At 31.7% G+C, this 15,259-nt stretch overlaps 1 protein-coding gene across 1 annotated transcript; it reads right to left on the bottom strand.

Annotated features, from left to right (window-relative positions):
* Nucleotides 1-8,439: 8,439 nt before the first annotated feature.
* On the bottom strand, nucleotides 8,440-9,790 carry LOC142180257 (uncharacterized). The gene has a single exon (XM_075251390.1). It carries the CDS (start codon nucleotides 9,375-9,377, stop codon nucleotides 8,610-8,612), a length of 768 nt encoding a protein of 255 aa, XP_075107491.1. The 5' UTR covers nucleotides 9,378-9,790; the 3' UTR covers nucleotides 8,440-8,609.
* Between the last annotated feature and the right edge of the window lie 5,469 nt (nucleotides 9,791-15,259).

Genomic DNA, 15,259 nt, shown 5'->3' on the forward strand with positions numbered 1-15,259 from the left:
GTTGTTATTCGCGAAAGAGGTAGTCCACATGGAGTAAGAAATTGCTCTGTTGCTGAAAGGTGTGGATTACTTCTTTGGGTATTGTTATGCTAATGGAGCACAAGTCGTTTGGCCCATTGATCGGTGCAATTGAGATTTGAACGGAGTGGATGATTCTCGAAAAGGTTCGAAGGGATTCAAGATTTATATGTAACAATTGAGAATTTTGTGGATTGGTATATGGCTAGAAACTGAGATTTACATTGGATGTTGTCGGGACTCACGATATTTCTATATCATTATGAATTCTACATTTCAGTATCGGAAAGGTGAAAAAAATGACTTTAGACTCACAGAAGGTCTCTTTAGAGTGGGTGTCTCGATTGTGGTACTTTGAGGTGCTTAAGGGAGAATACGATGGCTTATGGGCCTTAAGGCGGTGTAATTTTATTCTAGGATCTCGTGGGGGTGAGTTTTGGTTAAGGATCGTGGTATTAGGGCGAGGAGGAGTGTCAACTTGAGGGTAATTCGAAAGGAACTCGGAGAAATAGGATAGCTTGGTAGTAGGTTGGATCAATAGGGTAATGATATGCTTAATTCTTTTATTTCTCATGATGTGGTTAGTCTCTACAGGTGTTTTGTAGCAATACTCTTGGATTTGGCGACTCGCATGGCTTGGTTGAGTTAGAGAGATTCAGTTCTAACGGCTTGATTGTGTGCAAATGGATTTCAAAGTGCTCTCGAGGATTTCTACCACGGTTAGAGGTGTATATTTCCTACCGACGTGAGGATTATGTTGCGTATTGTGATTTTCTCCTGGATGAGATCAAATGGAAGGTTCATGGTTAATTGAGTATGTAGTTTGCTTGTGACTCAGAGTTGATTATGAGATTCTCGTACTTTTCATATGATGACATGATAGATGCGGCGTGTTGTGTAGGATTGAGTTTTGCATATGCAAGGTTAGGGTTTATAGTTCACTACAAAAAATGAAGATACGACGACATTTATTAAATGTCATATTAAGGTTCTTAAATGTAGCATATTCGTTTATCGACATTTATTTTACATTTGCATCAAATGTCGTAAATTCCAGTGTCGTTTATTTTTCGACATTTAGGTAAATGTCGGTAAGAATTTTACGACATTTAAGTAAATGTCGATAAGAAATTTACAACATTTATTTTACGATATTTAGGTAAATGTCAGTATAAAATTTACTGACATTTACTTTTAATGTCAATAAGAAAATTTACGACATATACGAAAATGTCGTATTTACATTTATATGACTGTCAAATATGATTAGTGACTTTTTTACAACTTTTAAAAATGTCGTATTAAGAATTCTAACATTCAGATTAACGTCGGTACCAATTTTTTTAAAATATTAATAATAATCCCCTATTTAGTTTTATCATAACACTTTACATTCAATTGGTACATCCACAAATATCAGTCTTCAACTAACATGAAATATATGTAAAATAAAGGCCTTTTAATACTATAACTAAATAATAAAGTAGCAATCTAAAAAGTACTCTGTACAAATTAGATGATACCAAATCAAATGATTTGTTCTCAAGTAAACCTCAAATTCAACTAAATCATAAAACATCAACATGTAACTACGGTATTATCACTTTCGAATGAATTCCCTTTAACTTCTAGAATAAATCCTGCAACAAAATTTTTTGAAACCACCTCTCAAAGAGTCAAGTTTTTCATTGCCCGTAATTCTCCTTCAAAAATGCTGCACAAGAAGTCATACAGAAAAAAATTATAACTATATATTAAAAGGAGTTCTTTCCTCTTCGATTATAACAAATTGGGATACCAAAAACAACAGATTGGAATTCTAAAAAAACAAACATATTGTATAATGAGTATAATAGCAGCAACTGAAAAGAGGAAAGAAAGAAAATAAGGCAAAGAAAAGAGAGGAAAACATATCACGATCGAATTGAGAAATCCCTGCATCTTAGGGTCTTGAGGTGCTGCTAACAAAGGAGCCCTAGGAGTATCACGGCTAATCTTTGGGCCTTTAGTTGGCAATTGTGGTCAATTATAAATTTAGGTGCCTCAGTCCTACGTATAATTTAATTTTAAATTTTTAATTTTAAATTCAACATCAAGTAAGTAATAGCAATAATATTTTTAATGGAACATTGAAATTTTAATCAAAATTTTTTAAATCGGCAACTTTTTTTAAAAAGGATTAACGTTTTACTTAATACGGGAATCTTAAAACTTTTTTAATAAATTATAAAAAATAGCATAATAAAATAATATAGAAAGCACATTAAAAATTTAATAAAATTAAAAAAGATTAAAGAAACTCATAGAAAAATAAAATATCTCGAATTCTTTTATTAGTATAAATAACACAATAATGTTAAGTTTATTATTATAAATCAACTATAACGTTTGAACTTTCAAATAATTAAAATATTAAATTTTTAAAAATATATTAACAAATTACAAATTGAATTACCTCTCAAAAAGTAAATAATCAATAAACTTTATAAGTACTATAATTTAAAATATTACTCCTTCATAAATAAGTAAAATTGTAGTAAAAGAATAAGTCTCATAATTTTGGAAGACATAAAGCTAGGAAATAAAGAGCAATAGCAGGTGAAGATATAAATTTCGGCTATTCATTTTCAAAAGAAATATTCAAATGATATTCGCCTTCACGATGTTCTCACTCAAATAGTAAATATGCAATATTTTGACTCGATATCTTAATTAATCTTATATATATATATATATATATATATATATATATATATATATATATATATATATATATATATATATATATGTGTGTGTGTGTGTGTGTGTGTAGAACTTTTATCATTCATTTGTTAAATTATTTTGAGGGTCAATATTACTAATTAGAAAATTTGACATATGATTTACGTAGTAACTCCCGAACACTAAGGATAGGCATGTTCAGGATGCACAATTAGACATTTGGGATGTAAGCCTCACACATGAGCCATCGCAACATGTGCCTCGCCCAGGAGTGAGTCATGGACGAGTCCGAGAAAGACTTTTAAGACATTAATCGACATCTTATATCAAATGTTATTTTTTTGCAACATGTAGTATCAATCGTTGTAGTTTTCACAACATTTCTTCATAAATTTGACTGTTTTTACGATATTTCTTCATAAATGTTATTGTTTTTACGATATTTAGTATCAAATGTCATTTTTTATAACATTTAATATCAAATGTCATTATTTTTATTACATTTTGTATCAAATGTCGTAATTTTGACGATATTTCTTCATTAATGTCGTTATTATTACGACATTTTGTATCAAATGTCATATTTTGATGACACTTAGTATCAAATGTCGTAATGTTTGCGACACTTTGTATCAAATGTCGTAGTATTTACGACATTTATTCATAAATGACATGAATTTCATATTTTTCTGATATTTATTTCAAATGTCACTAAATAAATGTCGCCGTATCCTCACTTTCTTGTAGTGGTTGGACGGGAGGTCATGAATTTTGTACTACACTTTTGCATCTTGCATGCAAATGTTGGATGTTGATGTTGCTGTGATCGACGAGAGTTGGATTTGAAGACGTACCTGTATTCCGGTTGTAGCTGCATCTTGTTCATGGTAGCCTTAGATTTATAAAAAATCTGTTTATGTACTTTTCGAACAGATGATGTATTTTTTTTTATATTAGTTTTGTAAATTCTAATCTTAGAAGCTCATGATTTGTACTACCAATCCTTGAGAAATTTTTGTATAAAAACAGTTTTATTATCATTTCTTTTCTTAATAAATCTCATTTAAATTGGATAGTTGTTAATTGACTTATCTGACGGGTTAAGTTATGTGCCATCACGACTAGGTGATTTTGGATCGTAACATTAATCATGAACTAACGGACTATATCCTAATATCCTTAAACATTAGGATAAGAGGTGAAAAAAGACACTTGAGAGCCTACCACAAAAATCTGGTACAATTAAATCATCTCTGAATACTAATACTATATAGTTATCCCAACACCATCCCCCGCTTGTTATAGAAATATATTGAAAATAAATCAATGGAGTTAACTCAAGCAAGATAATCTAATAAGAAATCTGAAACAAGTAGACAAGACGTTTCGAGGAAATTATCTTTAGGATAGTAATTTCCCCCACACGATGCAAATGGTTAAAGGAAAATCTATCCCAAAGATACAATGCCTACTCTAGAAATCAAAGTCGCACTCTTTGATTTCCCAACCACAAGAACTCAACTCGAAAGAATGAAGGATTTGGAAGAAAGTAATTAACGAAGATTTGATGTATATAAATAGATCTAATGATGGACAAGAGAGATGTTGTATATAAGATTGCCTAGAAGTTGTTTAAGACTTCTGTAGAATACCCTTTATATAGATAAAGTTTATGACCTTTGCCAATAGATGCTTCATTTAAATTTAAACAAACAGTTAACAAAGAGTTAGTTACTCATAGAAAAACACATCAGTTAGTTCCACAGAAGGCAACGGTTGAATTCAAATTTAAGATAGATTTCCTTTTTAAAAAATAAATAAATATTATTATTAAATAATGCATATATATTATTTTATATATAACACCCCAGCACACCCCGCTAAATCAATGTTTATATTGAGTGATCCAATCAGAGGCGGAGCTAGCCTTATAGGTGCGGGTTCGGTCGAACCCATTCACTTTTGCTTAAACACTTGTATTTATATTAAGAAATTTATTAAATATGTACAAATATTTAATTGCGAACCTAGTAACTAAGATGATCTATGGGTTCCGAGGTAAATTCAGAACCCATAAACTTTAAATCCTGACTCCGCCTCTGTACCAGAGTCTAACTTTAGGTCCAAAGGTCTGAAATTTGATTTCTATGTGAACTTTGAAACTTCATACCTCTAAGGCGGCAAAATTTTAAATACTTAGTAAATTTTGATTATATTTAAATAGTTGATGCTGTTTGAACAGCTTCTATTTCATGCTTAACTATGATAGGCAAGTTTTACCTAGTGGCACAGCCAAATGCACCCAAGGGATTGTCAACCGACGTCCTTTTGTCAAAAAATTACACTATTTAGTTCGATAATATTTTAAAAAAATATGTATATATACTATATAATGATACTTTTTGACTTCTTGGTGAGTTTATTTCTTCATATTTTGACTTACCTTAATGAAAATTTTGATTCGGCCACGAACTTTTACCTGCAATTATTTCAGTTCATCCATATCAATCAATGATGTGACAGATTTGTAAGAGTTAAGATAACGAGAAAGATCCAAACATATATATGTCTCACACAACATGGAAAAGGCATTTTTTTGTGTGTCTAATATCAAACTCCAACCTAACTTGCTAGGATCATTGACATTGTCACATGGCTTATCATTTTAGTTATCAGCTTTTGATAATTGAAGAAACAACTTTCACTGGCGAGTGGTAACCCAAACACAATGCCAAGAGCCAAGGGAAGAGACATCAGAATTCCGAAGAGACAGCATTAAGGGAGTGAGTGCGAGTATACAAGAGTCTGAAATGATATACTCTGCTATCTTTTCATGTCACTGGTTCTTTTTTGTTGTCACTACTCTTCGAGAAGCCTAGGAGAGGGGTTAGGTCGAGTTGGCCGTGCAAATTAAGAATTTTTGTGTGGTTCATGTGTTGCGGCCTATAGGATATATGTCTCCGCAAGGAACTGAATGGTCTCTATTGATCATATCTACGATGAAGCTAATTAGTTAGCTAATGATTTAGCCAATTTAACTTTTAGTCAATAGTTTCATTTTGTAAGTCTGTAAGGGATACGCTTATACTTTGTAGCATTAATATTTGTGCGTGTTGGGTGTTGTTATTGGGGTTTTATTTTTTCCGCTTGATTTTTAGATAGTCTTTGTTGATTTGTTTTTTCTTCCAGAAAAAAAAAAAGGAAAAGAAAACTATGAAAGCTGACAATTAGGGATGGCATCGGGGCGGGTGCGGGGCGGGTTTGGCTTAACACGCAAGAATTTCAACCCCCTCCCGCATAGCTATTTTTTTAGTTTTTAATATGCCCTGCCCCGTTTAAATTTTCTCCTATTATTTTTTTCTTTTTTATTATTTATTTTTTCTAAAACAAACTAGTTTGACATTTTATTATTATTTTTAAATAAGGAGTTTAATATTATTCAAGCACTTATGTTTTTCTTTTGTCGTCTAGTGAAATTGTACATTGTCCATGAAATAAGAGACTAGATTCTATTAACCAATTAGTCAGTTTTTGTACGCATAATATTTTGTTTTTCAGTTCGTTCTTCCTCAATTAGGAATCTTTAATTAGTAGAGAGAAGAAAACTTGCAAATAGGCATAGGAGGATCAAAAGGAAATGGAGTAGTTCTAGGACAAAATAATTATATAAGACAAAGGGTAGAGGTAGAACAAAACAAATCTTAGAAATACAAACTATCCCTTCTAACAGTTCGTAACAATGTTTCTCGATATGAACATTGATGAATAGTAACCATTATATTGTTTTAATAGCAAAAATATTAATGAAAATATAAATAATTACAAGATGCAAAAATAAGAATACTTTTTTGAACAGAAACCTAAAATAAAATTGCTAGCTGAAAAAAAATGTAAAATAGCAGTTGAACCCGCACTCAACTCGCATCAAACCCGCAACCTGCTCCGCTTTTAAAAAATTAAAATGGTTTCAACCCGCCCACATAAGAGCAAACCCACCCCGCCCTACCTTAAAGAAAATTCATCCCCGCCCTACCCCGTTGTCATCCCTACTGACAATAGACTAAGAGTTACTCAAGCATGATATATGTATTTGTTATTAACTTTTTCAGACATATGATCTTAAAATATGCAATAACATGTGTATGACTTTAAAAGCATATTATTAACATTAAAAATATAAGTTAAATTATTTTAATATTAAGAAAGCTATCATTATTTTAGGATCAGACTAGAATAAAATTGCCTCCACATCAACTCAAATGAAGAGAGTATTACTTAGGACATTTTAATAAGTTTACTCTCTTTTTCTCATTTGTTAAGTCACTATCTTCTTTTATCTTTTCGAAAGAATAATCACATTATATATTTGAAAACTCTTAAATAGAGCCGTGCGTAATTTGATAAATATCGAATTACCGTATCGAAATAAAAAATTTTGGTATTTGGTATTCGATATTTTGGTATTCGGTATGGTATTTTGTTTAAGTTTTAAAAAAAAATTGTATTAGGTATGGTATTTGGTATTTTAAAATAAAATACCAAAATACCGATACCGTACCGAAATATATATTATATTACATAATACACATATTATTAGTTAATAACATAAATATAAGAAATCTAAAATTTTATGTTCCTCTATTCTCTAAATTCATCAATTAACTCTAAACAAGTAACAAAACAGTTCTAATGATCAAATTTATTCTTTTATTACAGTTTTCTCTCTCTGGGTTGGTATTTACTGTTTTGGACAATACTTTTGTCAACAAAGGTTTTTAGTTTTGTACTTTCGAGTACTTTAATTAAGAATATTACCGTCTATGAGTCTATGCACTAGTTAATATTCAAACCAAACCGAAGTTAACGAACCGAATAAACCAAAATCGAAAGGAGAAAAATCGAATCATACCGAATTTAATTAGATACGGTATTGATATAACATTTTAAGAAATCAAATACCGAACCGAAATATTTAAATAACGTACCGTATCGACCGACGAAAACCCCTACTCTTATACGTTCAAGGCTTTATTTACTCTTAACAATTTGTTCACCTCCTTTCTGAAATACTGGCCACCTAAATCTCTTCTAGACACGAATTATGCCTCAAATATTAGCAACAGTAAACTAGTAAAGTTTGTAGAAAAGAAAACTACTAATGAAGTATAATAAAGAAAACTGGAAAATCGGCTTGTTCTTTTGTTTACTCCTACATTAAAATAGAATTCAAATGATACTCCCTCCGTTTCAGAGGGTTAGCTTTAGTTAAAAAAAAAAAAAATTAAAAATTTATTTTCTTAAAAGATTAAGAAGTAAAAGCTTTATAATATCATGATATTTGTGTGATTATAATTTTTTTTATTAAAAGTAAAAAATAAATAAAAGAAAAGATTTAAAATTAAATTATTTTTAAATTTAAAAATATATCATTTATTTTAAAACAAATAAAAAATATATATATAGTCTAATTTGAAACGGAGCAAGTACAAAACAGAATCTAGTTTGAAACGGAGGGAGTACAAGATTGAAACTGGCCCCAGCTAGTATAAAGTAAAGATAACGCAAGCCAGCACAACGGATATCAATAGTTGCTTCATGTTTCCTTGGTTCAATAATTAATGAGATAAAATTAACCCAAGTGTCTATCAGAATTTAACATCAAAGCTCCAGATTTCAGATTGAGTATCAAATGATGACTAATTTTTAAGAGAAAAGTTAACTCCAATTTCTAGCATCGGAAAACATTTGATTCTTCTAATATATGCCTTTCACCGTTTAGGTTCCTATTTTTATAGTGTCCTTTCTGGTTTTCAGATATACAAACTACGCTACCATTCACAAAACTTAGGCAGGCCAAAAGTTTCATCGGTTTATAGAGCGGGTAACGACTCCTGCCGCCATGAGAATTCAGAAAAATCCGACGGCTCCGGGTAATCAAACAATCCGCCAACCGTCACAAAGTCACCGTTGCCGTTCACTCCGTCATTATCTCCTTGCCTGACCTCAGCAGCCATCCCGAAGTCGAAAGTGTCATAATTAGGCATTTCATCCTCAAATCCCACCATATTCACCAATTCAGCAGCCTCCGACATGGAAGATTCGGCGTTAAACTGTTCATCTGCCGGAGAAAATGTTGGCGGGAGACCGAGCTCATCGTCTGAGGCCTCGAGGAGATAACCGAGGTCCGGCCGGGAGTCACCGGATTCTGATGACATCAGATCTAGGACGGTCTGAGTATCGAGATGATTCGAGCGGTGAAGTATCTCCTCCTCAAAGCTCTTCATAACAGAGTCGAGATCCTTAATCTCCGGTGGACAATCCGTCAGAGCGTCAGGCTCATCTAAGATGTCCAATATATCTTCTCTGATCTGCTTAGCCTCCGGCGAGTCCAGGTCCACATCTGTTTCCACGATATCCGTTTCGTTTGGTTCAGAACGCCTGAACCGGTCCGAACCGAACGAGTTAGGACTCACTTCCGACTCCGAGTCGACTCTGTCAGACTCGGCCGAATCATGGCTCGCATATACCTCAGTGTTAACTCGCTTTGACTCAGGCGAGTTATCAACTGAGTCCAATCTTGACTCAACTCGGGACCGTTTGTTACTCTTATTATTTTCGCTTTGTTTCACCACTTCCATGTTGGAGACAAACCTAAGGGATAGTGAAATTTCTCTAAGATGAGAGATTATAAAATTCGGAATAAGACAGTAGGGTGATTAGAAATGAGTAGCTTATCTTTTTTTGAATAATATAGGGAGAAAAGTGGGTTGTGGGGAAACTACAGTGTAGTAGTTTTAGGGCCTAGAGAGAGAAAGAAATAAAGCAAAAGACGAGCTGTTTTACTTTGGTAGTTGGACGTTCCTTGTTTGGTTATAAGGGAGAGAGAGAGGGGGGAAAATAATGAGAAGCAGTGAAGGAGTTAATGAAGGGAAAGATAGTTTATATAGTGGGGGAAAATGGGAGGGAACCAAAGGGTGACAGTGATAAGACTTTTATTTTGAGAGAGAGAGGGGAGACAAAAGATGCTGTTTTCAGGTTTAGATGCAAAGGTGTGGAGAAGTGGAGGTGGCATTTATATAGTCAAATCTAAAAAGATGGGGATTTTTCTCGATACAGTTTTTTTAATTAATTATTATAATTACGGAGTATAAAGTTCTTTTTTTTCTTTTCTAATAATGGATGGAGTGAGAGAGAGGCAAATTATTTTAATTAATTAAAGGAGGAAAAGTAGGCAGAGATTTGAGATGGAGAGATGTGGACAGGCGCGTGTTTGGCGGTTTCTTATTTTAATAAGTAATATACTACTTAAGTCATCTTTCTCCATCCATTCCTCCTACCATCACGTTTTCACGGACATCTTGCCTTTTTCTTTTTCTTTTTCTTTTCTTTTCTTTTTGCTTTATTTAGTTGGATTTGAATTTCTCTTTTTTCCTGTCTCATCCATTTCTGGTGTCCATTCATTTTAATGTTTATTTCAGTTCCGCATTTCAAGTCCGTCTCCGGGCCCACCGTTTTCGGAAGGAAAAACGATGACGACTTGTCCTTGGGCTCTATGCTTCAACCGGCTTCTTCTGTCCTTTTTTCTTAAAACTTTTAAAATTAATTTGATTTTTTGTTTAATGACGTGTTCTTTGCGCTTCTCTGATTTTCATTGGTTGCTGACTTCCTTCTTCTACATTTTGCGTGTTTCTTTTTTATCTGCTCCTCCTGTCAACTGACCAGGTAAAGGAAAAGAAAAAACAGGAAAAAAAAAGAAGGGAAATACTGTATTTGCTAGTTGCTACGACACGTCTCAATCCAAATAAATTGAAAATTTTCATTAATTATATTATTCTATTAAATTCACTTTATGTCACGCAAATAAAAAATATTAAGGTTCTATATATTTTTCAAATATATAAATTGATTTCTACAAGACTAAACTTCTTGAAAGCATAAAACTCACTTGTAAAGTGCTAATGTGTGAAAAATATTGTCAACTAATATGTATTGCTTGTATAGATTTTTTTTCTGTCATTATGCTCTATATTTTGCTAAGTTTGTCTGGATCTTCCTTTCGAATTTAAATTTATCTCGTTCGCTTTTAACAGATTCACCCACCATAGTTTTTCATTTATAAAATAATGCATCTGAAAGTCGACGCAAGACTTAAAAGAAAAAATAAAATACCGATAAATTCAATATAATTCATTTTTGAACCTAAAAAATGTATGACGTTAAAAAATAAACTTCTCAGTTCTCACCAACAAATTATGTTGCAAATCCATTCGATCAAGTGAACGACGTAACCTGGTCCTGCTAAGTTTCTTGATCAAGGTGGCCAACAAAGTGTTAATTACTTTACTCAAGAATTACTCAAATGGGAGATGTGCTTAAACTAGTTGGAATTGAATCGTGATTGGTGTAACAAGAGCTCAAACTCGACGTGATGTCACAATAATCAAATGCTTTAAGTAACTTAAATTAAGGTACATGTCTTACAAAAAATAAATATTCATGTCATCCACGCAGAAAGCATATTTTGGTTGCATCAAAGGGAAAGGGAAAGGCCGAAGACATAAGCGCCTACCTGAACTTATTTGTATTTTTCACTTTGATACCTCAACAGATTCTCGTACCTATTAGACACTTTAATCTTAGCAAATGTATAGGAGTACATATTAAACACCTCGTGCATACATATATTTAATGTAAAACTAATTTTGTACTTTTTTCTTTGACGCAATGTATTGGTAGTTTGATACTTTACATGGTGCGTTAGTGGTGCTTTGTCTCTTTTTTTTTTTTTTTTTTGGTCAAAGGGTATATATATATATATATATATATATATATATATATATATATATATATATATATATACACACACACACATTTCGATATTTCAATTAAATTGGGGCACTGCAGTTCCCCTAAAACGGTCATATTTTGTTCAATTGTATCAATGTTACATGCCAAAAAATTCCTAACTACTTCAGTTCCTAGGATGTTTACCCAAAATACATCATTTGTAAATATCGGATGAACTGCTAGTACGCGGGTAAAATTGAGCCCGCTGCATGACTCGTCTTCCCGGAGAGCCAAGCGGAGAAGGAACATGACCGTATTGTATCGAAGTCAGAACGAAGAACCTCTCGTATTAGGGCTCGGGCAAGGCACCTGCCGTCGGGGATGTCGGGGCCATATCCTCGAGGGCCGATCTGAAGATTGAAGACTTCTAAGAACATTACCAAGTAGTTGCGCACGACTAACAAAGGATTGTGATATTTGTGCCTAACCGGCGCGAATCGATAATCGACGAAACATATAATTTTTACCTTTTTTAGAATTGTACTTAAGGTAAAACTAAAACTCTCCTACTATATAAAGAGGAAAGATTATTATTCATGGGTACACATTGTAACACGCATATCAAGGCAATCTTATTTGACTATAGGAAGGATGTTTTCCCATGGGATAATATTATTAAAAGAAAACTTCTTTAGCTTGTTCCAGGTTATTGGCCAAAGCTAAGCTGGGAATATGAGATTCAATTGTTGACTTTCACTAGATCCCTTGGCTAGTATTTCATGCCAGAAGTGGGTTGTATTGGGGCATTCAAAGAAGATGTGGTCACTGATTTCATGACATTCTGAGCAAAAAGAGCATTAAGGGTTGCAATTAACCCCTATTTTGCGCAGGAAGGCTTCAGTAGGCAGCCTATCTTGGGCAAGTAGCCAGATTAAGTTTTTGATTTTGTTAGGAACTTTTTACTTCCATATCCAATTGAAACTACCTTCGTCCTCTTTCAATGGAAAATCTTTATTGTTGCTAAGGAAGGTATAGGCTAATTTGGAGTCAACCCCCATATTAGCCTATCTTCCTTGGCACAGTTAGTAGGGATGAAAGCTGATTTGATCAAGTTAGTAATGTTCTGAGGGAGGTCTATAGAGATGGATGAGATATCCCAGTTCACAGAGGGGTAAAATATTGCTAGTCCTCACTAAATATTCTTAGTGATATATAGGGGTGGAGCTAGGAGTTTGAATACAGATACGGCCGAATCAGGAGCTTTTGCTTAAATAATATATTTGTGTTAAAAAAATCATTAAATATGAATAAATATAAATTTGGAACCAAATTATATATTTAGCGTTTGAAGTCATTCTAACTTCTGAAACTCATAACTTTAAAATCTCGATATACATAATACAATGTCCTTTTGACGTAAAATAGGGTGTTATCAAACAAATTGGTTAAAAATATTCGATGAGAATTTGTGAGTATTTAATCATTTTTCGAATAACTTATCGTGTATGATAAATAAGAAGGTGATTCTCAATCTCTTATGCTCTCCTAGATATTCTTTAAGGAGAATGTTATTCTCAAGCTTGAAGTAGCTGGAATTTAAAACTCTTCAATATTGGAATACATAATATATTCTAAAGATTTGAATAGTTTCATTTAGTTTTACTACTTTTATTAGTCTTAAACGAACCTTGACCTTTGGTGAGACGGGAGGAAAAGAATCAGTTGAAGTTTGCAACAAGTGGGTAAGATGTTAGAAATTGATTCATCCAAGTCATCCTTTAATGTTCGGTATATGCAATATAAGTGAAATATTAGATTTATTTATACTGAACGTGAACTTTATTACAAATATTTTAACTTATTATAATATGTAACTTTTTATTAATTAAGTTACTAATATTGCATCTTATACATGATCTAATAATTACTCCTTCGGGTTCTTCATGTGCTACGCTTTTCTTATCAGTTTGTTTTAATAAGATTCACATTTTTTCATATTAAAAGACAATTAAACTTATAAATTTTTAATTTTACTCTTATTCGTATGCTTTTCTAACTACAAGATTATTATACTATATTTTTTTATTTCATGTTTAGTCATATTTCATCATATAAATTGAACGAAAGAGAGTTTATTTAAGTGATTGAACAACGTAAAATTTATTTAATTCGGTTAGTGATAAAGTTGGGTGACCGTTTTCATTCTTTTTTTTTACGTGATTTTGTCGTTGCGGATAGGAAATTTCCATGTCTTTTCTACCAAAGCATAGTACACCAATTTAAAAAGAGGAATAACGTCGTACAAAAACCATTTGATGAATAAAAGGGGGTGGATAAAGATTGAAAATTTGAAGCTTAGACCAGAAGAAATGCTTTTTAAGCGTACGAAATAAATCAAACGGTACAATCTGAAATTTCAGTTGAGCAACGTGTCATGCTTAATTTGGCGGGTCCAACTTTGGTGTTTGGCCTACAGAATTTGGTCCCACTGAAAATTCCTCACCTATTTTAGGGGTAATAATAATAACTCTATTCGTGGTGCGGTGCCCCCACTTGCCATCAATTTATCAGTAGGCCCCATGCTATTTGAATCATTAAAACGAAGATATGACAATGAGGTCAATTTTTCCATTTGGTACTCAGTAGATGTTCGTTTGTTCCGAATATTTTTTGATGTTATAATAAAATATTATTATAAAAAATATATATTATAATATAATATGAAATTTAATTTTGAAAAAATTTGACTTTTACAGTGAAATATTATTATAAAGAGGTCTTACTGTAATACTTTAAAAAAAATAAGATTTAAAAATTAAAATTATATTTGAACATGCATTTCACTTAAAACAATGTTATAATTTTGTGAGTAGGGAAAAAGTTTTTCTGAAAATAAAATCACTTTAGGGTTTGTATAATACTCATTTTCGAAAACATTTCAAAATTTTGCAAAATTACATGGACAAACATATTTTAAAAATTTTTATTAAGAAAATGAAAAAAATTATGGACAAACGATGCCTTAGTAGGCGTTTGGACAAAAAAATTGACATTTCTGAAAAAAAAAATAGTCTTTGGAATTAAGTTGAGAAATAGTATTTGGAATATGAAATTATGTTTGGACATGAATTTCACTCTGTTTTGTGAGTATTTTTTGAATTTTTTTTATAAAGTGATCAAAATTACTTTTTGGTTTTTTGAAAAAAAAAAATTCGAAATTTTTTCAATAACTTACAAATTTTCATGGACAAACACTTTTTTTTTTTAAATCTGAAAAAGGAAAAAACTTCTATGGACAAATTAGTTCTAGTTGGTCTTGGGGTCCTTTGTGTTTTTTATAATGTACAAAAATAGAAAAGGAAATACTAGGAGTTCTTTATATTTTTTATTTGCATAATTTCTGATAGGGTTAAAAGATATTTAGAAAGTTTTATTTTAAAATAAATGTATTAACATAACTAAGATATATTTATAATTATTTGAAGTTATTTATATTGATTTTTTCTTAATTCTAAGAAATCATAAATCTTTCTAGACATATTAATGTGTTTTAGTTACATCGTCCTCTTTTAATATTGTTACTCGTCATTTAAAATTTGTTTTTGTTAATTCTAGTGAGGTTTTTAAAAAAAAAATTAATACATAGTGAGTGAATTATAAGATGGAGAATTGAACTTTTACGAACAAAATAAAAATAAATTTATTCAACCAATGGAATTACTAAGATTTTCCT

Source organism: Nicotiana tabacum, chromosome 4 (assembly GCF_000715075.1).
Source record: "Nicotiana tabacum cultivar K326 chromosome 4, ASM71507v2, whole genome shotgun sequence".
Classification (NCBI taxonomy): domain Eukaryota; kingdom Viridiplantae; phylum Streptophyta; class Magnoliopsida; order Solanales; family Solanaceae; genus Nicotiana; species Nicotiana tabacum.

Coding starts and splice junctions, on each gene's coding strand:
- LOC142180257 (XM_075251390.1), bottom strand. CDS start 9,377: ATGGAAGTGGTGAAACAAAGCGAAAATAATAAGAGTAACAAACGGTCC.